Below are 24867 nucleotides of genomic sequence, written 5' to 3'. Positions count from 1 at the left end.
TTAAAATAGCATATTATCGTAATCGAAAACCATTCTCATTATAGGAACAAAGCGGTAAAGAGAACAACACACACACACATAATCCCTCCACCCAGAGGTAGCTAACTGTTAATACTTTGGTAAATTTCCTTCCAGAACAAGTTGACACAGTAGAGTTAGCTGAACCTTTTTACTTTAATAGTCTCAGACTAAATTCCAATCAGACCGACAGGCACTCACATTCCCGCCAAGAAGGTAGGAGACAGTCATTTCCCCACCCTGTCCCCTCAACTCTGTCCTATTCGAGACCTTTGCCCATCTAACAGATGAAAATAGGACGTCACTGTCACTCCCACTGTATATTTCCTGGACTAGAACGGAGACTGAGCGCTTCTCATGGGTCTCTTAGGAACAGGCCAGACTTTGAAACCCAGCGGAAACAGAAGCATCGTTTGATCGTTTGCTTAGGAATCGTCTTACCCATAAAGATGGCAGACAGGCACAAGAAAAGAAGCTCCACATCCCTAATCATCAGGGAAATGTCAAGCAAAAGCACAATGAGGTGCCACCTCGCACTTGTCAGAAAGGCCATCATCAAAGAGAACACGAGTAACAAACGCTGGCGAGGACGTGGAGAAGAGGAAACCCTCAGATACTGTCGGTGGGAATATAAACCGATGCAGCCACTGTGGAGGTTTCTCAAAAAAACTAACCACAGAGTTACCATATGACCCAGCACATCCACTCCTGGGTATATATATCCAAAAGGAGCAACAGCGCTAATTAAGAGAGATACGGGAACCCAAAGTTCACAGCAGCATTATCAATAACTGGCAAGATACAGAAGCAACCTAAATGTCCATCAACTGATGAACGGACAAAGATGTCACACACACACACACACACACACACACACACTGGAATACTACTCAGCCATAAAAAGAATGGAATACTACTCAGCCATAAAAAGAATGAAACATTGCATAATTCCTTTGAAATACGGCCATATCCAACATGGATGAACTTAGAGAGTGACATGCTAAGTAAAATAAGTCAGAGAAAAACACACACTGTATGATATCATTCACACATGGAATATAAATAACTGTAAATGCAGTATAACCTCTAAAAAGTGTGTACCTGTAATTTATAAAACATTATACATCACTAGACTTCAATTTTAAAAAATAAGGTCAAACAAGACTATCAAAACCTTCAAAAAAATGAATGGGGGAGAAAAGAATCATCTTACCGATTTTTGCTGTTCAAACATAAGTTTTTTATAGAAGAGATGGAACTGTTCAAAGCTGAGTTCATCTTTGTGTGCGCCTATTTCCTGTAAAAATTTAAAAAAAAGTGACCACCCAATTTTTTGTGTCCACCACAAGAATGCCTCCTCCCTGTGCACAGAAATAGCCAGCTGTGCTGCAACACTGGCTGAAAGCAAACTTGCATTCCTCTGAACCCAACCTCTCTGCTTGGAGAACATACCCACCAGGGACCCCAGCTAAGATCCTTCAACTCCCCAAAAGGGAAGGGTCTCAGCCAGAATTCCAACAGGCATAATGCAGAACCCCTCCTTTTGGGGCAGGAGACACTTTCAAATCTAGACGTACTTATAGGGTATGTACACACAGGTCATTTTTAAAGCACAGCTTCCCAGGTGGCTCAGATGGTAAAGAATCTGCCTGCAATGCAAGAGACCCAGGTTTGATCCCTGGGTAGGAAAGACCCCCTGGAGAAGGGAACAGCAACCCACTCCAGCATTCTTGCCTGGAGAACTCCATGGACAGAGGAGCCTAGCAGACTATAGTCCATTGGGTCGCAATGAGTCGGACATGACTGAGTGACTTTCACTGTACTTTAAGAAAAAGTACCAAGCCCTTAGAGTTAATAGAGCTCAACTCCAGTCAAGGCTTGTCCCCTGAATTGCTTCGTGGCTTCCCCGGAAGCTCAGTTGGTAAAGAATCTGCCTGCAATGCAGGACACCCTGGTTCAATTCCTGGGTCGGGAAGATCTGCTGGAGAAGGAATAGGCTACTTATTCCAGTATTCTTGGGCTTCCATCGTGGCTCAGCTGGTAAAGAATCCACCAGCAATGTGGGAGACCTGGGTTCAATCCCTGGGTTGGGAAGATCCCCTGGAGATGGGAAAGGCTACCCGCACCAGTATTCTGGCCTGGAGAATCCCAAGGACTGTATAGTCCATGGGGTCACAAGGAGTTGGACACAACTGAGCAACTTTCGCTTCACTTTGTCCCAATTCACTTAGCTCCATCAAACTCCCAGTTTCTTCCTCTGTAAAATGGGAGAACCGCCACTACCCTGCTAGGACTTCCCTGAAACCAAACCAGGTAACATTCACGTAGCACCTGCTTGGTTAAGGCATGATAAGGGACAAAATCCCAATTACGGGGTGGCCAGTGGTAAATGCTTCTCCCATCTCTCTTCTCTCAGTCTCCACCCTTCTCTGGTTTTGCCGTCTTGGATGAGTTGAAACAATGGGGGCGGGCCAAAAGATGGCCAGATACGCCATAAAATGGGTTAACTCTTCTGGGAACTCATGGGTACAAAATGAATGAGCTTTTCTAAGCTGAGGAGTCCTGCGGCACGGCCCTGAGAGCCTCCAACTGGGAGTATTGGGATGGAGTCCAGCTGGGGTCCTTGACAAGAGTCCGGACCTCTGTGAAGGCCAGAAAGGATGCCCAGGGTCATCTCCATCCTACACCCTTCAGAAGAGCCCCACCCGACCTACACTATCCCCTCACTCATGGAACAACCTGCCCCAGATCTACCAACAGCTTAGCTACAGAGGAACAGAAGTGAAATGATGGCGGAAGGAGGGATGGAAGGAAGGGTGGGTGGGTGGAGGGTGGGCTGGGAAAGGGGGGAAGGGAAGAGAAGAGCCAACTCCAACAGCTCCACTATCAGGGCTTGCATACAAAATGCCATCTCCCTGGCAACCTACATAAGGAATCGTTCATAATATTTTCCAAATGAAACACATGTGTTCATATTATTAAAAGAAAAACAGGCTGTGGGTTGGTGAGGGAAAGGGAAAGTTAGACTGATGGAAAAATTCCGAGCCAAGCAGCTCGGTAAACATGGTCTTCCTGGATGACATCCTCTGTCGGGATGGAGAACGCGGGCCTAAGATCTTCACATGATGCCTCAGTCGGGACTAAGACGGCCGAGTCTGGAGGCGGAGGGCTTGCCTGAGCACGGCATGCAACAGCGCTTCAAGGCGTGCGGTGGCTTCGTGGAGGCACGCATAACCCCGGGTTCACAAAATCGCCAGGCTGAGCCGCGAAACTTACCAGGAACTTATCTTTCAGGAACTTGGCACTGCTCACTTTGAAGTTGACCAGGGGCAAGATGGTCTTCAACTCCCGGAGGCTGATGCTGCAAAAGAGGGGAACCCCAGTGTTCTGTCAGCCTCAAGGGGTTTCAACAGCAGAAGGCATGGCTACTCCCACCAGCGCCCACCTCAACGAGAAGACCTGCCACCAGCTCTGAGTGATTGGGGACAGAGAGCCTGAGGTCAAGGTGGGGGTGACACCCCATGTGCGAGGATGGTCCCCGTCGTCAGGGGAGTGGCCGTGGATGTGGGTCACGGAGGAGATGCACAGAGTGGGCAGAGACATTGCAGATGACCTTGGTATACAGGCAATGTCACTGGGGTTCAAACCAAGAGGAGGTCACTGAAGGCCAGAGATGAGGAAGGGAAAGAGGCAACCTTATCTGAACACCTACTATGTGCCAGGCTGCCCTGGGTACCTCCAAGCAATGATGTCACCTTGCCCCTCAGTACACTCGCCCCTCAGGATTCAGAACAGGCAATGAGGGTGGGGGCCGGAACACTCACGATCGGAGCTGCTCTAAAGATCTTAGAAGGCAGATATCATTATCACCATTATCACAAGTTCATCCTAAAGGAAATCAACCCTGAACATTCACTGGTAGGACTGATGCTGAAGCTCCAACACTTTGGCCACCTGATGCAAAGAGCTGACTCACTGGAAAAGACCCTGATGCTGGGAAAGACTGAAGGCAAGACAAGGTAGGGGGCAACAGAGGATGAGATGGTTGGATGGCATCACTGACTCGATGGACATGAGTTTGAGCAAGCTCCGGAAGACAGTGAAGGGCCGGGAAGCCTGGCGTGCTGCCGTCTGTGGGGCTGCAAAGAGTCAGACGTGACTTGAGAGACTGAACAAGAACAACCGTTATTACTCTGCACTCCAGGTGAAGAAACTGGGGCTCAGGGAGGTTCGGTGCTGCATGAGGGAGGTAAGACTGCAGAGGAGCTGGCCTCTGGGTCTGCCTGTAAGCGCTGCGTTTACCTGCCTCTGTGGGAATGGCAGGAACAGAGGCAGGGGAGGAGGTGGTCGAGGGCACGCGTTCCAGACCCTTGTGGCTGCAGAGCCGAGGGCCCAGCAGAGCAAGCGAGGGTGGTCCTGGGGAGCCTCTGGCTGTGGCCAAAGAAAAGTGTGCCACGTTCTCAGAGACGTCAGACCAGACAGGGGCTGTGCATGGCCAGGAAGGAAGTCTGCCCAGGCTGCGGGCAGACAGCAGCCCCGCTACCCCCGCCCCGTCTACTCACCCAGAAGGAAGCGGCACGTCCCAGCCAGCAGCCGCCCCGGGAGACGGCCAGGCGGCCTCCTGGCCGCCTCGTGGCCCCACCCCCGGCATCCTTGCCTCTCATCTAACGGCCTCCCTGACGCCAGAGACCATCACGTGCCCAGTGCCCCCCTATGCCCCCTGCTCCCGGGGCTGGCACCCAGGGCTTCCCCCGAGAGACGGCAAGAGCCACACAAAGTCCCCAGTGGGCCAGGCGGGGCTGGCCGGGCAGAGGAGTGAGCAGACTGGCTGAGACCCTTTCCCACCCTGCCCTGGGATGTCCGCAAAGAGCCTGCTGGACTAGGGTGAAGGGAGAGGAGCTAGGGGTGGGGCTGGTGCTGCAAAACGAGGCAGGGTGAGGGTCTGGCCAAGACGGTGGCCCCAGGGGCTCATCCAGGACCAGGGACGAGGACAGAGTCCCCCTGCGGAACCCAAGACTTCCAGGCAGAAACAGGGCCAAGAGACCCTCCCATAACCAGGAACGGAGAGGCTGGGGAGCCGGGAGTCAGGGCAGCTGCTGGGGGGCCAGCGGAGCAAACACAGCCTCCAGGGTCGTGAGAATCTGAGCACTGGGACATCCGAGCCCACCTGCTCCAATGGGCCCCCTCAGAGCAGAACAGGTGAGCCTCCAGGGAAAGGTGGGGCCCGAAGAGCTCCTTGGGGCTCCCATGCAGGGACCTCCGCCCGCCCATCCTGGGCGTGTGGTCAGGCCCCACTTGACCCCCAGCCAGGACTGGCACTTGGATTCTCAGCCACTGGAGGGCAGGAAGCTAGCAGCTCCCAACTTCACCCCTCTCCCCACCCAGGACTTGTCTTCAAAGAAAGGGAGGGCCTCGGCCACCGTCACGCCCTGCCCTCTGGCCTCCATTCGGGGCAGTTCTGCGGGGCCATCCCGGAGCTCCACCAGGGGCCAGCTGAGGCTGTGGTTGTGACGGCATCTGAGCTCAATTCCTCAGCCTTCACTTCCACAGGTGAGGGTCCCCTACACATTCCACAAGCTTCCTGCACACAAACCCACATCTCAGGTTCTATCTCCTGCAGGCTCGGCCTGTGAAGCAGGCTAGGAACTGGGGCGACTCCTTTGGGGAGAGATGGCAAAAAACAATTCCTTGCCCTAGAGGCGATAAACAACCAGGGCCCCTCCTCTCATCAGGCTGGCCTGGTCCCAGATCCCACCACACTGCACCCCGGGGGTTGATGGCCCCAGACAACTTGCCTGCCACCCTGAGGCTGATTGTCAACAGGCCCACCATCCCTGGTTTATCATAACAATGGTGGCTCAGACAGCAAAGAGTCTGCCTGCCATGCAGGAGACCCGGTCTGGATCCCTGGGTCAGGAAGATCCCTGGAGAAGGAAACGGCAACCCCCTCCAGAATTCTCGCCTGGAGAATCCCATGGACTGAGGAGCCTGGCGGGCGACAGTCCGTGGGACCGCAAGAGTGGGACACGACTGAGTGAATAAACCACCTCCACACCCACCTCTGCAAGCAGGCACTGGCCAAGCACTTTTCACATACTGACCCACTGAATCCTCACACCAATCCCAGGAGGTAAGAACTAGGATCTCTTTTACAAATTAGGAAACTAAGGCACAGGGAAATTGAGCAATTTACCCAAACTCATCAACCAGTAAGTGTGAAGAGCTGAGATTCAAACCTCAGTGCTGCCCAACAGAATGTTCCACAGTGCTGCAAATATTCTAGATCAGAGCTGTCCAAGGCAACTAGGCCGACCAAGGAATTGAGCTTCTTAAATTTTATTTAATTGTAATTAATTTAGATTTAAATAGTGACATGTGGACAGTGCAGCTCTAGAAGCCTGCTCCTCTAAGTAGGGTCCCTAAGTAGCGTCAGCTGGAAATCTGCTGGAAATGAACATCTGTGATCCCCACCCAGACAGAGAAAAATCTGTGATCCCCACCCTGCTGTGGGGCAGGCAGGGCCCCCTCCAGGCTGTTCATAGTGCTGGAGCCAGGACTGCTGACCACAGGGAACCTATTTGCCTTTCTGTTGAAGACAGAACCAGACTACACACCTGTGAGCCTGCCCCTTCCACAACCTGAAGGCCCAGGTGAGCAAGAACAGGAAGTGCAGGCATAGGCTCAAGCTTATGCAAAGTCAGGGTTACAGGCCAAGGGGCAAGGGCAAGGTGGGAAAGAAACCACAACCCTGAGGCCTGCTGGCCCCACCAGAGGACCTGCCCGTGAGCCCCACCCTGAGGAATGCAATTCCAGTGGCTGTCCCAGAAGGTCCAGGGGCTTTCTCAAGGGGTATTTTGACAGGAGAAGTTTTCACCTAAAGCACTGACCTTAGAAACCTAATTCCCAGATAAGGCAACTAAACTCCACAGATTCAAAAAGAGGGGGTTTCTAGAAATCTGGCTAGGATGAATGTTAAAACGTTCGTCTTTGACCCAATCTCCCCAGGCCTGGAGATGTCATAACGAAAGCTTCCAAAGGGGGAACGATCTAGTTTTCCGATGTTACCTGCAGGGATGAAAAGGGAGGGCCTTTCATTTCATCTGACCAACCAGCCAGATCCCTGACCTCAAGGAGCCCCTTCAACGTGAACAGCAGCAACGAGGACGAAATTCTAAGAAAGCAGATGGGACCGTGGAGCCTGGCACTAAGGCCAGAATCCCACAGTGAGCCCAGACGTGCAGCTCTTGAGGGGCACTTCCTACCGCCTCGTACGTCCACTTTGAAACACAAGACACAACCCAAATGACAAACAAAAGGCAACTTTTCAAGCGAGATATCAAATCCCATTGGTTGAATTATAACGTAGGCGTTGATACCAGTCTCAAGAGTTACAAGGAAATGAAAACATGTTTATAATTTAAGGGGAGGTGAAAAAAGTTTGCCCCCCTTTCACACGGGCTGGACTTAGTGACTGATTCCCAGAAAATAGAGTGGGAATGAGTCGGGGGCAGAGGGCCGGTGAGGGGGACAGGGGTCATTACAAAGGAGAGATCTGGAAGACACCACTTTGGCCAGATGGTCAAGACTTCCATCACCCTTGACAGACCACGTGAGAGCAGATACCCCTTAACTGAGGTGAAGAGAAAGGCCTTCACCTCCACGATGTTCACCTCCATGCATGCTTCCCAAACACAGCCTCAGGTTCCCCTTAACTCCAGTCTACCCATGAGGAAAATGCCAGGTCGCCACAAACGGAGGGGCATGCTACAGAATGCCCAAGACCTACTCCTCCATACTGTCAAGGTCGGGACGTCTCCAGTGGTCCAGGGGCCAAGACGCCACACTCGCAATGCAGGGGGCCTGGGTTGGATCCCTGGTTGGGGAACTAGATCCCACATGCTGCAACTAAACGAAAAATAAAAAGATTCTGCACACAGCAATGAAGATCATGTTATGTGCAGATCGTGGAATATCATTCAGCCTTAAAAAGGAAGGGAGTTCTGACACCTGCTACAGTGACATACCTGATCCACAAAGACATCACACTGAGCAAAATAAGCCACTCACAAACACAGCATCCTTCCACGCACAGGTGGTGCCCGAAGGAAGCAAATTCACAGAGACGGAAGGAAGAACAGAGGTTACCAGCAGCTGCAGGGGGAAATGGGGTACTGGTTTGATGGGTAGAGAGTTTCAGGTTTGCAAGATGAGCAGAGCTCTGGAGACAGACGTTGATGGCAGCATGCCAACATAAATGCACATAAATGTACCCTGAAAACGGTAAGTTTTATGTTACATAGTTCATCACAATGAATGAGTAATTTTCAGTCATAGGAAGTCACGGCAGGAAGAGATTTCTGCCTTTGACCAGCTTAGTGATCACTAAGCCACGGCTGACTGGCTCGGTTGCTCTGTTCAAATGACACCCTCTCGTGGCCTCAGCATCCTCATTAAATCCTCAGCATCCCAGGGGATGCCTAGCTGCTCAGTCTCCCAGCATTCATTCCATAACCTCTCCCCAAGTTACTAAGTCCAGAGGGCGCTCAGAACAGCGGCTGCCGCAAAGCCACTTCTCAACAAACGCCAGCTGCTGCCGTCTGGCCCCTCAAAATGTTGAAAGTGAAACACACGTTCAGGCCAAGGAAAACCTGGGAGCGGGCACTGCCAAGCCGGCCCTCCCCGCCCAGAGGACGCTTCGCCCCGCTGCTGCGCCTTTGTTTTCCTCCAGGAGACGCGATTAACGTGGGCGACAGGAAAGGAGGGGAAACTGGCAGGAGTCAAGAGCCCTTTCGTGGGCTCCTTGGGCAAAGCTCCTTTGGAAAAGCTCCCTCAGGGCCTCCCAGAGCCACGTGAAAGGTGGGATTTTCCATGTGTCGACAGAGCAGCAGGGCTCAGCCCACAGGGAGGGAGGGAAGGATGCTGGGGTCGGGCAGGGACAGGGAACAGGGAACAAGGCATCGAGGCCAGAGTCAGACTCGCTCCCTGCCGAAGGTTCTGAAAAGCACTTCTCAATGAAGGACTTGCAAGAATCGTTCCAAGCAGAGAAAGCCGGGCTTCCGTTTCTTGACAACACAAGATGGAGAGCAGACTCTGGAACCAAACCAATGATGCCATGTACCCCACCTCATGGAGACAGGGCCCTGGCGGGCTCCCTCCACCCGCTCTGTGCCAACCTCAGCTCTGAATCACCGGGCAGCCAGAGAAGGGAAATGGTCATGGGAGGCTCCACCCTGAGGCTGAACGAGCCCAGTGTGTACAAAGGCCCCCTCGTTTGATCCACCTCTGAAACACCAGGCCCAAGCCCAGGGTGGACCACAGAGGATGCTGGCAGGAGAGGAGGAGGAGGAGGGGGAGGGAAGGAAGGAGGGAAAGGCAGATGGAAAGACACAGGGAGAGGCTGGCTGACCTAACAGCACCAGTTAACTCTCCACGCTTCCTGGCTGCCTGGTTATACCGTTTGCAAATCACCCCTTGGGGCATGCGTACAACAGACCACTTGAAATTGACAAGTGATGGGTGACGCTGGCATCACACCAAAATGCCTTAAAGATGGAAAGACGTTCAGGAACAAGCTGGGTAGGGACTTCCCTGGTGGTCCAGGGTTAAAACTGCACTTTCAATGTTGGGGGCACGGGTTCAATCACTGGTGGGGAATTAGCTCCCACGCGCTGTGCAATACACGAGGGGAGCGTTGCAGAGGTTACTTGTTGCCTCGTGTATGAAGCTGACGTCTCTTAATGGAGAATGGAAGGAAGGAAGGACATTTAAAAATGCTGAAAGAGGTCTGATGTGAGGCTAAAATGATACAGTGACTGTCAAGTGCTGAGGATGGTGCCTGCCAGGCCAGGTGCTCCATAAACGGTGGGTTTTATCATTACACTATTAACAGGAACTGGATCATAACCTAAAAAAAAAAAGTGATAAGAGGCTGTTCAACCTCTCCCTTAAATAAAGAAATGCAAATTTAAGCCAAAGCTCCACTGCTGCTTTTCACCCATCAGGTTAGTGAAGGTCAAAGTCTGGCGACACACGGCAGAGAAGAGTCCTCTGAACTGCTAGCAGAAACACAAACTGCCATCACCCCTCTCGAACTGTCAGACCCAGGGACGCCTGACCTCTGGAATGCCTCTGGTAGGAATTTATCCTGTTCATATCTGTGTCCCGCACATTTACAAAAAAGGAGACCCAGGGACTTCTCTGGTGGTCCAGTGGCTAAGACTCCACGGAACCAATGAAGGAAGCACAGGTTCGAGTCCTGATCAGGGAACTAGATCCCACATGCTGCAACTAAGAGCTTGCATGCCACAACTAACGATCCCACCTGCGCAATGAAGATGGACAATCCTGCAGACCTCAACTGAGACCCGGCCCCGCCAGATAAACAAATAATGATAATTAACAATAACAGTTTTTAAAAGGGAGACCTGAAGGTTTTCATAGCTTTATAATAAAGTAACAACCTGATGTTCATCGAGAAGGAACTGGTTTCCCATCAATTTGGCAATCACACCACATCTATCCAAGGACCAATCACATCTGTTCCAAAACTGTGTGGCATAGAGCCTTGTATGTGCCAAGAGGGAACCGCTCCAAGACATGCTATTAAGTGAACCAGTCAGGGACACTGAATTACAGGCTGTCACATCGCCTGCCGGGTGTTCACCCAGCTCTTAGAAGCATCGCCCCTGAACTGGGTTTACTTCCTGATGGTCAATCTCCACCACAAAGGATGGGCGGGCACCATGGGGATCCTGTTTCTCCCCGGGACACAGAAGATGCTCAAACGCGAAGGCCTAAGTGACGAGGTCTGAGTGCTTCACATAGCAGAGAAGTCCTCCCCACAGATGGAGTGGCACTGTCCACTGCAATGAGACCCCACATGGGTGGAGACTTTTATCACCACGATCCACACCACTGAGCGCTGCGTCTGCCGCCTTGTTAAGTCAAATCTGATTTCACGAGGACCTTTCCACAGCACAGAACTCACTCTGACCCCCTTGGGATATTTCAAGAAACAATGAGATGATTCAAAATGATCGGGAGGAAACCACAAACATGTAAGCGAATCTCACCTGTTTCTCCTGGTTTGATCCACAGAATAAATCTGCTTTCTCAGCCAGCTGGGAAGAGATGAGACAAGAGACAGAGAGTTAGAAAATCAGAAAGCTAGACTCACAAGTCCAAGGAATTTCTGTAGGATGGGACACAGAGCCTGGAAATGAAAAGGAAGGCCCTTCTCACTTTCTAACACCAGCAACCTGGGAAGAAGCAGCTTCTCCGTGTGGGTGAAATGCCGCCCAGCCGAGCCAAGCAGCGCCGTGGCCTCACAGAGGCTGGATTCTTTAAACTGACAGTTCCCTCTGGTGCTCTCTGTTAATCTCCCAAAAAGCTGGTCGAGATCAGAGGGCTCTGGTTGGCTGGATGGGCAGCAATTCATACACGAGCCCCACCCGACACCCATGACGTTGATGGACAGTCCTGAGAAGGCCCTCGTCAAGCCAGGAGGAAAATCCCAGACCTCGAGCCCGAGGTCCTCCCATCAGTCAGCTTAATCTCTTCTTAAATCCTCTGAGAAAGAAGCCTCGGGCCCTCCCCTCAGACCCCACACCAGGACGAGTTTCTGTCTCAATCCCAGTGCACTTCTCACCCCGGCAGAACAAGGCCCAGGGAGACGGGCGGCTCTTCTGGGAGATGCTGGAGTGTCCACCGTCACTGCTGGACACCTACTGCATTCAGGGCACTCCAGGAGCCCCCAAGACGAAGCATCTCCTTTTCCCTTCTTTCGCCATACTGGCTAGAGGGAGCCGAACAGATGCCCGAGTGAGCTACTACGGAGAGAAACAGGCAAAGCCATTACCTCTCGATGATGGTGGGGGTGGACGCGCTCATCACTTCCTGGTGTAAGATCTTCAAGCCAGACAGCCACTTAGCTGCATCTTCCTTCGAGTCGGCTGGAGAGAGAAGGGGCCAGAAATGCTGTGTTACTCCCTGGGAAGATCTCTGCTTGGAGACTCCCTCCCCACACAGACCACGGCGATGGGAGGAACCTGTGCTGGTTCCCGGGACCTGCTTTTTGCCCAGGGTGAGCCTCCTACAGCAGGAGTGACAAGCTGGTCGAGCTTTAGCTTTAGTCCTATACTAACAAACAAGAGGCAGAACTCAGGACAACTTGGACCACAATCCTGAGAGCCCTAGGCACCTCCCTTGTTTCCCATCAAGGCCACAGAGAGGGCCACCAAGTAGCCGAGGCTGCTGCCTGTAAGGGAAGCAGCAATGAGCGGTGGGTAAGAGCTTAGCATCAACCCCAAAGCCCACTGTAGCGCTTCAGGGCTGTGTGATGTTACTTAACCTCCCTGTGCCTCATTTCCTCATCATAAAATGCAGCTGGCAGTGCAAACACCTGGTCCCGCTATTAAACATCTTTTCACACCGCCAGGGGCCTCGTTAGCCTGGACAGAGCATGCCGAGGCCTCTGCTCTCATTCTTCCCAGGCAGATGAAGAGAAAGGCATGGCTAGGAAGGGCGAAGGGAAGAAGCCGGGATCCAGCCATCAAGCTGGCATCCTGGACTCCACATCTTGCTTGGGCTTTCACGGCCTCCCTACCAAGAAGAGCAACCAGGCCTCAGCCTGCAGCCGGGCTAAGTGGACAAAGCTCTGAAGGTTCAGGCTCATGGGCCCCTCTCTCCTGTCCTGTCTCTGCCTCCTGCCACACCCCCTCCATCAGACATGCACCCATCACTTCCCACATCCGGCTTACTATTTCCCTCCTCCAAGCCTGGCACATGCAAGGCTCTCTCCCTGGACCATCCTCTCTCTTTCCTCACAACTCCTACTGATGTCTCAAAACCCAGTTTAAAAAAAGCCACCTCCCCGGCAAAGCCTTCCAGGGAGTTAGGCTCCGTGTATTCCTCCAGCGCACTGTATTACGTTTGGACTACGGCTCCTATCAGAGAGTACTCTAACTTCCTGTCCACACATCTTCTCCCCAAGTAGACCGTGAGCTCCTTAGAGGTGGTAACTGGGTCTTATGTCTCACTTCAGCCCCACGGACATCTAGCACAACCCAGAACAGAGCATAAAGCTCAAAAGATGCCTGAGGAAAGCATGAATGAGAAATTAAACCAATGAGAGTCATCGGGCCTTAAATTAAAAGTCCCTAATGCTACTCAGCTTCCACAGTTTCCACCCACTTTGGCTTACTTTTAATGCTACTTATTTTCTCTCTTGTCCACCATGATTTTATATCAAGTTCTAAGTCAAGAAATTCTGGGGTTAGACCTGAAGGTAGCTATAAGCTTCTGCCCCTGAGCCAAGCACCTGAGCTTTCTCAGTTCTTCTCCTGGCTAAAGGCCTCTTTGACTTTCTGGAGGATTCACAAGGAGGACCAGACATCACACCCCCAGACTGTGTCTATGTGCATGTACTGTGTGTGTGCACATATCCATGTATGAGAGAGGAGATTTCAGGATCGTTCCTTCAGATCAGTTAAGCTGAATAAATGGTGCAGGCCACACTCAGCTGGACAACAAAAGGTAACCTGCCTTCAATTCTCAGCACATCATGAGCCAAACGGGCCCTTAACATAATCCTTTCAACATCCCCACGAGGTCAGCATGAGGATGAACTGGGTCCTGTTTTACAACTGGGCAAACTATAGCTCAGAGAGGCAGAGTCGCTTACTCAAAGCCACACAGCTAGAAAGAGGCAGGGTCAGGATTTGAAACCAGGATGCCCCAAACACGCATTAGCAGGGGGCCAGGGGAGGGCATCCGCTGGAGCACTCTCCTGGAAGGCAACCCCGGCGCAGGGAGGGGAAGCGCGCACGGCGGGCGCCCACCTGCCAGGCTGAGCGTGCTGAGGACAAACTGGGTGCCGTACAGGATGGTGAGGCAGCACTCTTCCTTCTGGCGGACCGCTTTCGCGCGCTCGAAATCCTTGGAGTTCTTCCCAGGCCGGATCTCCTTTATCTCCATGATGTCCACTGAAAGAAAAGTAACAGCAGCCGGTCAGAAGCTGGACGTCACCCCACCTGAGGCTGCCGCCACGTGCCTGCACCCCAGAGACACCCCGCCCAGCGCTTCACTGCCCAGGGTGAAGACCAGCTCGACCAGCCCCAAGGCCCTGCCCGTTCACAGCTTTATGTGCAAATAATGAAATGCGTGTGGTTCGCAGGCACTCAGCGCCGGGAGAGCTGTTGTGCAGCAATGCTGAGAGCCGTCGCTCAGTCGCGTCTGACTCTTCGCGACCCTGTGGACTGCAGTGTAGGCCGCCAGGCTCCCCTGTCCATGGGATTCTCCATGCAAGAACACTGGAGTGGGTTGCCATTCCCTTCTCCAGGGGATCTTCCTGACCCAGGGATTGAACCCAGGTCTCCCACACTGCAGGCAGATTCTTTACCGTCTGAGTCACTGGAGCAGCCCTAGATGACAGAAAAAGAGGAAATTCATCCTCCCTAGAGCCCCGGCCACGGGACTCCGACTTTCTCCTGGGCAAAGGTCAGGACGGCCCCTGACTCAAAAGGTGAGCCCCTCCCCTCACAGGGTGGCCGTTTGTTGCATGAGGGACCCTGCTCCTATCTCAGGAGGTCCAGTGAACTAAGGAGTGTCACCAAGAGACAAGTCCATCGATCCCTTCCTCCTTTTCTTCTGTCAGAAAAGCACCTTTTCCTGGGATGGACCCACTCCACACGCCTGAGATGAAGATGGTCCACCCCCCTCCCACCACAACAGGCCAAAGGAGGGGCCCAGGGTCCCAGAAATGACCAAGGCATCCCACCTCGTGGCCAGGATTCAGGGAGGAGCACACGGCCTAAGCGGGGCCCGTCAGCATCCTCCCAGGACTGACTTGGCCAAAGCCATTCATCACATTTCTCCTGCTGCTGCTGCAGGCTGAGGAAATGTGAGTCGAGGGGTAGCAGGGTCCATGCTGCTGGGCACGCGGAAAGCAAAACGACTCAGCTCTGACGCACTGTCCAACTCCTGGGTCCGTTTGGGCTTGAAGCCTCTTCTGCATTGGAACACGCTATCTATGTGACCTAATCCATTCTTTTTGGCTTTGGTCAGTGGGGAATTTCTGTCACATGCAACCATAAGAATCCTGGGACATACACCTCCATTACCACACTGAACAGAGAAACAGCAGAGAGAGGTATTCCTGGAAGTGAGAGGGTAGGAAGGAGACCTCAGCTTTGACCTGGAGTCCGGGAAGCCAACAGACCCAAGTGAACCAGGGCGTTTCAGAGTCAGAGTTGAAGTAGGAGTAAAGGTTCACAGCTGTTCACACATGACAGCAGAATGAGACACGTGTGTGCTGAGTCGTGTCTGACTCTTTGCGACCCCATGGACTGTAGCCCACCAGGCTCCTCTGTCCATGGGATTCTCCACGCAAGAATACTAAAGTGGGTTGCCATTTCCTCCTCCAGGGGATCATCCCGACCCAGGGATCGAACCTGCATCTCTTGCGTCTCCTGCACTGGTAGGCGGACTGTCTACCACTAGCACGACCTGAAATGGTATAATTTCGTTCTTTTTTTATGGCTGAGTTGTCCGGCCATCATCAGTTCTCACCATTTTTTTATATGGCCTCAATTTTGTTTTTTTTTGTTTCAGTGTACAGTTTTGAGGAATTTGGTCACATGTATAGACTCATGAAGCTACCACCGCACACAGGGTGCAGAAGAGGGGAGATACTTACATTGGGGAGGAAGGGGGTGGAATGAACTAAAGGCTTTCCACTGTCTTACCATGGGTCTAGTCAGACTGAAAACAGTTCGGGGGACAAGAGTCATGAAGTAAAGTGAAAAAACTTGAAATAAACAGCATTTATTCTGCATTCTGTGCGTGGTGGTGGTTTCACAGGTCTATACATGTGAGAAAATTCCTTAAAACTCTTCACTGAAACAAAAACAAACCAAAACTGAGTCCACATAAAAAAATGATGAAAACCCATTATGGCCTGACCACTCAGCCATAAAATAGAACAAAATTATACCATTTGCAGCAACTTGGATGCAACTGGAGATTACCACAGAAAGTGGAGTAAATGAGAGAGAGAGAAACACTACACGGCATCAAAGACACGGGCTTTCTCGGTGACTCGGTGGTAAAGAGCCCACCAACTATGCACGAGACACTGCCCAGTTTGATCCCCGGGCTGGGAAGATCCCCTGGAGGAGGAAATGGCAACCCACTCCAGGATTCTTGCCTGGGAAATCCCATGGACAGAGGAGCCTGGCGGACTACAGTCCAGGAGGGCTGCAGAGAGTCAGACACGGCTGAGCGTCGGAGCATGCACACATCACGTATATGTGAAATCTAAAATGTAAAACAAATGAACCTCTCTATGAAACAGAAACAGGATCAGGGACGTGAGAGAACAGACTGGGTTGCCAAAGGAGCGGGGTGTGAGAGAGCTGCATTGGGAGCTCGGGATGAGCAGATGCAAACTGGCATATACAGAATGAACAAACTACAAGGTCCTACTGCGGAGCGCAGGGAACTATATTCAGTATGCTGTGATACGTCATAATGGAAAAGAATGTATATACATGTATCAATGAGTCACTCTGCTGTACAGCAGTAACATAACAGTGTAACTCAATTATACTTCAATAAAAAATGAATTTAAAAAATAACTAATTACAGTTTAAGAACATTTTACCAGCTCAATTTCCCAGGTTGATAACTATGGTTATGAAAAATGTTATCACGGGGGGAAATTAGATGAATGGTACCCAGAAACTTCGAATTATTTGAATCTACAATTTTTTCAAGCCAAAAAAAGTTTTTGAGACACTTAGCAATTATGAATGGCCCTATTATTGGGCGGGGTCTCTAAACCTTGGCGGGTAGAGAGGCGGGAGGTATAATCCCACCCTTCATCCAGCCCTGAAACCAGGGAATCTTATCTTTTCTTCTCTTCCTCATTCCTCAAACGCCAACAAAACACAAAGAGACTTTGTGTGTGCTCAGACCCACCACCTTCTGAGAGGTCAGATCGGCAGTGCTTTAGCAGTTATCTGGGAACATCTAAGGTATCAAGGTCTGTTCTCAGAAATCAGTTACTCACCCACACAGCCAGTCAAGAGTCTAGCGACTTTAAGTAAATACTCTTTTTTTTCCCCCCTAGTTAGTCTAGCAATGATTATCTAACCATTCTCTTTCCCCATAAAATATTGCTAAGAGGGAATTTCTGAACTGGCCTACTGTGAGCTTTTTTCCTTACAGCAAAATTATAATAAACATATGACTGTTAAAAGGGGAAGGGGACAAGGACTTCCCTGGCGGTCTAGTGGTTAAGAATTGGCCTTCCAATGCAGAGGGCACTGGTTCAATCCCCGGTCAGGGAACTAAGATACCACATGCCACGTGCTGTGGCCAAATAAATATTTTTTAAAGAAAGAGGAAGAGGAGAGTGATGGGGACTATGGGACAGACCTCGAGATGGGACAGAGTGGGAGACTGAGGGAGACAGACACACACAGATATGAACACACACAAACAGGGTCAACCAGGGTCAGGGACAACCAGACACAGAGAGAAGACAAGCTACCCAGACGAGGAGGGAGAAGGACGACCGTGCAACATACAAAGAGAGAAAGAGGGGCTTCCCTGGTGGCCGGCGGTTAAGAATCCGCCTTCCAGCGCAGCGGGCACTGGTTCAATCCCTGGTCCAGGAACGAAGATCCCACATATCACGGAGCAACTAAGCCCATGCCCTCTGGGCTTCATGCACCAAAATTACTGAGTTCACGGGGCTGCAACACAGCACACATGCCGCAACTAAGACCCAGACAAATAAATATTTTTTTAAAAGATAGAGAAAACAGGAAATGGGGAGAGAATGAAATACAACAGCTACTCTGATGACATAAACAGCCCCAATGACCCCTACACCACCGCCCCTCACTTCACTGCAAGCGAGCACCCTTTGGAGGCCAGCCCTGTCCCAGGAGAGGGCTGCAGGTGTCCACCCTCATCGGCAGGCCTGGACACCTCCATGAGGTCATCCTGATCACTCCCCTCTTTGCCCAGATAAGTACTGGCCTATTCATCATACTTCTGGTAAGACCATGCTTTCTCCACTGGAGCCTCCCTTCCATTATCAAAGGTCAGCTGACTATTTGTGTGGGTCTATTTCTGGTCTCTCTCTTCTGTTCCATGGATCTATTATTTCCCTGATTGTCCTGGTATCTATGACTTTACTGTAAGTCTCAGAGTGAGGCTGCAACCCCCTCTGACTTTGTCCTTCAACACTGCATTGACTGTCCCAGGTGTCTTGCCTCTCTACATGAACTTTAGGATCAGACTGTCCATATCTACAGAAGAACCTGCTAGGATATTGATGGAGACTGTTTTGACTACACTCGGTTGCAGAGAACTGACATATCAAGTCTTTCTATCCATGAAGGTGGAGTATTGATTCATCACGCTTTGTCAGCCAGACAATCCCCTGAATGTACACAGTCCTGGCCCCCAACAGTCTTACAGACACACTGAGTTCAACTGTGAGAATACAAATCCAAGCAATGATAACCATGTGCAGCTCTCACAGAGCACACACTGTAACTCCAGGCATGCTGCCAGTGCTTTGCACGAGTCATCAGTTGGCTCCCTGGAAAGCTCCTCACCAGCACCATCTGCAATCACAGGATGATCTGTTTACTGCCCATCCGCTCTCCCCTCCAAGCCCCAGCAGGACAAGGGTCGTGTCCACCCTGTGCACAGCCGCCTGTGTCAGAGCCTGGCTCAGGGCAGACACTTAGACTGCCGCACAATAAATGAGAAGGTCTCCCAGGTGGCTTGGCTTGGCTTCCCCAAGAAGCAGATTCTGAGACCGCGATTTGAGCACATGCAGTTGCCCCGGGACCAGATGCCAGGAAACACCAGCAGAGGCACGGGGAAGCAAGACAGGTGCTCTGTTATCAAGCTGGCACCCCAGGGGCACTGGGAGCTGACCCCACGGGGATTAGGAGCCCCCTTAGAGGCTGCCCCATGGAGGAGGGAGGGAGCTGGGGTATTTATCCCCTGACTTCCACCTGCTATTGGTTGATGACTGCTTCTGGAGGCCTTAACCTCCCCAGGCCCTGAGCAGAGGGCTTTAGTGTTCAGAGCAAAGTGCCTTCAATGTGCATCAGCGACCACTCTAGCATAAGGGTCAGCCCACAGCATCCTCTGCTGTGTCAGCTTATCAGTCTGGTAGCTTCTGCACTGTGTGTGCCCAGCCGCTAAATCGTGTCCGATTCCTCGCAACCCCACGGACTGTAGCCCACCAGGCTCCTCTGTCCATGGAATGCTCCAGGCAAGAATACTGGAGCAAGTTGCCATTTCCTTCTCCAGGGGATCTTCCCGACCCAGGGATTGATCCTGACTCTTCTAAGTCCCCTGCGCTGGCAAGCAGATTCTTGACCACTGAGCCACCTGGCAAGCCCGTAGTTTCTGTGCTACCCTCGCGGAACTCGGGGATCGGAGGCATCAAAGTTGCAGTGTCTCCAGTTCAGGCAGAACAGCGGGGATGTGGACAGCCCCAGTTATTGACAAGAGCAGCGTCTCTGGGCTCCCTGAGTGGAGCTGCTGCATGGAGACAGGACGAGATGTTACCACTTCTATACATTTTGCAGCCCTGAAGGTATCCCGGAACTACACAAATCAGTGCACTCTCTCAACCTCTCACCCAATCTCTTTTAAAATAACAGCTTTTTTAAGATACAGCTCAGGACTTCCCTGGTGGTAGAGCGAATAAGAATCCTGCCAACGCAGGACACAGGAGTTCGATCCCTGGTCTGGGAAGAACCGCCATGCCGCAGGGCAACTAGGACCGCGCGCCACAGCTACTGGGCCCGTGTGCTGCAGCCAGTGAAGACCGCACCCCTAGGGCCTGTGCGCAACCAGAGAAGCCGGCACAGTGAGGAGCCCACGCACCACAGAAGAGGCGCAACTAGAGAGAGCCCGCACGCGGCACGGAAGACCCAGCACAAACAAAAACAAACGGGTTTTTTAAAAGGCTGTAGTTCACATGCCATCCACTTAGAGCACACAATTCAACGGCTTCTAGTAGATTCGCAGGCTCGGGCAGCCACCGGAGTCAATGTTAGAATGTTTCCATCTCCACGAAAAGAAGCCCCTACCCTCAGGCTCCACGTTCCCGCTCATCCCCGCCAGCCCCTGGACACCACTCGTCCACTTTCAGCCTACATACAGCTGCCCGTTCTGGACGTTCCATAGAAGCAGAATCATAGGATACGCGATCTCCTTTCTGGGCCTGGCCTTTCCATTCACTCGGCAGGACATCTCCGGGGTCCCTCCGTGCTGCAGCACGCGTCATTCTCATGAATGAGTAACATTCCATCACATGAATCTTTTCTAACCATTTATCCACTGCTGGACATTTGGGTTGCTTCCGCGTTTGGGTTGTTGTAAATACCACAGTTCTGAACATCCGCATGCAGGCTGCTGCTTGAACACCTGTTTTCAGTGATCTTGGGTGTCTGGTAGCAGCGGAAACTGGTCCCCTATCGTTTACACCCTCAGGGCCGCAAGTGTAATGGTGAAGTGCCCCCCTCACACCACGAGGCTGACCAGCCACCAACCCGGGGCAGAAGTGGCTCATACATAGGTGGACAGTCACCTGTCTGTGTGGGCCTGTGGCTGGGCCTCCGTGAACCACCACCAAGTCCTTCAAAGCAGGCACCACCACCTTCCAGGCATTCTGGGCGAGCAGGGGCCACCTCCAGAGACACAGGGGTACCCACTGTCTGGCCATCCCTTGAATACCGGGAGCCCCAGGAAGGAAATCCCTGACCAGTGGGAGCGGCTTTCTATTGGTGATCTGCAGAGGCTGATTCTTAAAGAGACAGAAATATCAGACCACCTGACCTGCCTCCTGAGAAACCTGTATGCAGGTCAGGAAGCAAAAGTTAGTACCAGACATGGAACAACAGACTGGTTCCAAATAGGGAAAGGAGTACGTCAAGGCTGTATATTGTCACCCTGCTTATTTAACTTATACGCAGAGTACATCATGAGAAACGCTGGGCTGGAAGAAGCATAAGCTGGAATCAAGATTGCCGGGAGAAATGTCAGTAACCTCAGATATGCAGATGACACCATCCTTATGGCAGAAAGTGAAGAGGAACTAAAGAGCCTCTTGATGAAAGTAAAAGAGGAGAGTGAAAAAGTTGGCTTAAAGCTCAATATGCAGAAAATGAAGATCGTGGCATCTGGTCCCATCACTTCATGGCAAATAGATGGGGAAACAGTGGAATCAGTGGCTGACTTTATTTTGGGGGCTCCAAAATCACTGCAGATGGTGACTGCAGCCATGAAATCAAAAGATGAAAAGTTATGACCAACCTAGACAGCATATTAAAAAGCAAAGACAATACTTTGCCAACAAAGGTCCATCTAGTCAAGGCTATGGTTTTTCCAGTAGTCATGTGTGGATGTGAGAGTTGGACTATAAAGAAAGCTGAGTGCCAGAGAACTGACGCTTTTGAACTGTGGTGTTGGAGAAGACTCTTGAGAGTCCTTTGGACTGCGAGGAGATCCAACCATTCCATCCTAAAGGAAATCAGTCCTGAATATTCATTGGAAGGACTGATGTTGAAGCTGAAACTCCAATGCTTTGGCCACCTGATGCGAAGAACTTTCTCACTGGAAAAGACCCTGATGCTGGGAAAGATTGCAGGCGGAAGGAGAAGGGGATGACATAGGATGAAATGGTTGGATGGCATCACCGACTCAACAGACATGAGTTTGAGTAAACTCCGTGAGCTGGTGATACACAGGGAGGCCTGGCGCGCTGAAGTCCACAGGGTCGCAGAGTCAGACACGACTGAGAGACTGAACTGAACTGAACTGAAGAGGCTGCAGGAGCCCTTTGAGCATTTTTGTTGACACACCCAGCACTTGATCTTACATCACGTGGGGCAGCGGGGCACCTTCCTTATTGAAGGGTGGGCCCACTGACCCAGGGGTGTGAGACAGCAAGGTGGGTTATGCTGGCTGCACTCGGCCAGGTTAACCCCAAAGTGCCTTTCTGACCTGCCACTGGGAATAAAACCCCAGTGCTAGGGATGCAAATCCACATGTTCCCGAGGGTCTCCCAGGTGCAGGAGACTTGTGTGTGGGTCCACACGTACGTACACACATGTGCACGCACATACTGTACACAGGTGCCTATTGCCATTCAAATGCTCACATATGAGTATCTGCTCTACGACCCCGATGCTGGGAAAGACTGAGGGCGAGAGAAGAAGGGGGCAACAGACAATGAGATGGGTGGATGGCATCACCGACTCAATGGACGTGACTTGGAGCAAACTCCAGGAGCTGGTGGAGGACAGGAAAGCCTGGCGTGCTGCAGTCCATGGGGTCGCAAAGAGTCGAAAACGACTTAGAGACTGAACAAAGGCAACAGCAACGATTTTTCACCTGAAATGCACCACCTGGACCGCACACACCTGTGAGAGGGGCTTCGCGAGCAGACACCTGTGAAAATGGCACTGCGCACCAGTCTGCCCTGGAGAGGAGCGCAGCCAGCGCTACTGGTGGCGAGAATCGTCATGCAACAAACCGGTGTCCTGCCACCCCAGTCCATCTCAGGGCTTACTTCCGGCAAGCCAACTACCAACCAGAGTCCAATTTAGATACTCTCTTTAGTACTTTTAACAGGCGATTTCACTGTCGTTTCTATTAAGCTACAAAGTAGTTACGTGACAGGAACAAAAAAATCAAAATTCAGAACCAGTACTGTACAGCTTCATATACACGAGTAATAAGGTCATCAAAGCATCAAATCATTAGGTGTTTGTTGCTGTCAATATGCTCTATATTCTTGCAGAAACATCTGATGGGCTGGTTTTTAGGTGCCTAAGGGTGTTAAGCAATACTGCGGAAATGGGCTGGGTTTTTTTCAAGCTGTTGGTGATGGGCCGCCACTTGTATTCACGTAATAGGACATAACACATTATCCCAAGAAAGATGCTCTCCATTGCATCTTCAGGGATGCACTAGGCTCGGCTAAGGAGAGGTGCTTTTATCTGTACATGTGCGCATGTGTGTGTAAAAGTGTGAGAAGAGGTTTTAAAAAAGACAGAGAGAGAGGTTCCCACCAATTTGCTGACAGTAGGGGTGACTCACGGGAAGGGTGATGGGCAAACGGTGGCCGGGGGACCTTGACCTGCGTGGGCGGGAGTTTTGGCCAAGGGCTCAGGCAGAGCACAGACTCGATTAGCGACTGGGCTCCGGGGGTGCTTGTGTGGTCAGCTCTGCAGCCGCGCTTCCTGCTTGAAGAAGCGAGATGACACAGCCACAGAGGCGAGGTCTCGGCACAGCCCCTTCCCGGCATCACCCCGGGTCTTCCCCAAGTCCGGCCACCACTACCCACCCATCACCTGCAGGCGCGCCTGGGGTTTTTGTGCCCCGTGTCAGTTGTCCCCATGACCCTGCTTCGTGACTCCTGTTTCCTTCCTCCTCTCACTCTTGACTCTGGGCCGCTCTCAGGCTGCCCCCCACACCTGGAACCTCCTCCTGCCCTCGCCTGGCCTTCTCCCCATCTCCTCACCCGACCTCAGGTGGCACCACCAGCCAACGAGCTTAACAGAACACCTTCAAGGAAGCTCCAGGTGTAACCGATGGGAAAAGAGACAGACCAGGCTCAGGCACCTCCCTGCACATGCCCACCGTCCCCCTTTCCATCTTTCAGTCATTCAACCAATCGGGTGGGGAGTGAGCAGCCCGCTGAGTGCCAGGGAAGAAGCCGACAGGCACAGTCCCCATCCTCAGAAGCTCTGAGACTGGACGGAGGGACAGACCCTGAGCAGATTGGCACACGAGTGCATAAACCTCCCTCTGAGCTAAACACCGCAAAGGAGCAAGATCAAGTCTACACGGGGGCTTCGGCCCAGCAAGGGGAAGAAAGGCTACTCGAGGCTGTGAACATCCCGGCTGAGTTCTGAAGCCTGGAGTTATCCTGTGAGGGGGTTGGGGGGAAGCGCTGGGAGGAGTCTGGACTGCAGAGACCCCAGTTCCAAGCCCAGCTCTGCTCCCCAGCGACACCTGGGAGCCTGGGCAAGTCACCTCCCTTCTCCCTTCAGCTGCATGCACAGTGCTAACAGCAGCGCCTTCCCTGAGCTGCTCTGCAAAAGAGATGAAATGGCAGTCACTGCGGTGGCCCCCGAGAGGTCTCAGAGTCAGGGTTAGCTGAGCTGTTGGGATGAACACTCTTTCACGGCATCTCTCAACAACACCTTCGCCACCACTGCTGGTTTCGCTTTGTCTCAGTATTGCTGTCTCAGTGAAGGACACTGCTTTAAAAAGCCAAAGGGCATGGGGTTACTTCGATAAATAACTGAGATGCACCACGGAACACGCAGTTACAGGAGGTGCACGTGGGGCGCAGGAAGAGTCCAACTCCACAAAAATCGAGGAGACACGGCTTCAACTTCCACGCTATCACCCCCAGCTATGCACCTGGGGAGGAGTTCCTTTATTCTGACTTGGCCTCTACCTTCTCACAGGTGCAATGGGGAAATAACATCCATCCCATAGGTAGATATACCTCAAAGAACTTGGTAAAATGTCAAAAAGATGAGTTTTTTATATTAAAAATTATTCTGGGATCTTCCCTGGTACAGTCCAATGGCTAAGACTCTGCGCTCCCAACATCAGGGGGCCCAGGTTCAATCCCTGCTCGGGGAACTAGGGTCTGCGTGCCAGAACTAAGACCCAGCGCAGCCAAACAAATAAATATTCAAAAAATTATTTTAAAGGCTAGAGATGGGGAGTGAGGGGGGCTGCTCTCATCTTCCTTGTTGAAGAAAGCAACACGCAATGGATGAGACGGTGCTG

The 24867-nt window shown here is 51.8% G+C and overlaps 1 protein-coding gene across 1 annotated transcript in view; it reads right to left on the bottom strand.

Moving 5' to 3' along the window:
- PLCG2 (phospholipase C gamma 2) overlaps nucleotides 1-24867 on the bottom strand; it is a 151555-nt gene that overhangs the window by 75745 nt on the left and 50943 nt on the right. The window contains exons 3-7 of the mRNA XM_068992234.1: nucleotides 13857-14000; nucleotides 11876-11969; nucleotides 11091-11138; nucleotides 3295-3379; nucleotides 1232-1315 (exon numbers count right to left, since the gene is read on the bottom strand). Of these exons, the coding sequence (XP_068848335.1) occupies nucleotides 1232-1315; nucleotides 3295-3379; nucleotides 11091-11138; nucleotides 11876-11969; nucleotides 13857-14000 (455 nt within the window). The remainder of the gene's footprint in view (nucleotides 1-1231; nucleotides 1316-3294; nucleotides 3380-11090; nucleotides 11139-11875; nucleotides 11970-13856; nucleotides 14001-24867) is intronic.

This window comes from Capricornis sumatraensis, chromosome 20, assembly GCF_032405125.1.
Source record: "Capricornis sumatraensis isolate serow.1 chromosome 20, serow.2, whole genome shotgun sequence".
NCBI lineage: Eukaryota > Metazoa > Chordata > Mammalia > Artiodactyla > Bovidae > Capricornis > Capricornis sumatraensis.
This window is presented reverse-complemented; position numbering and strand designations above follow the sequence as displayed.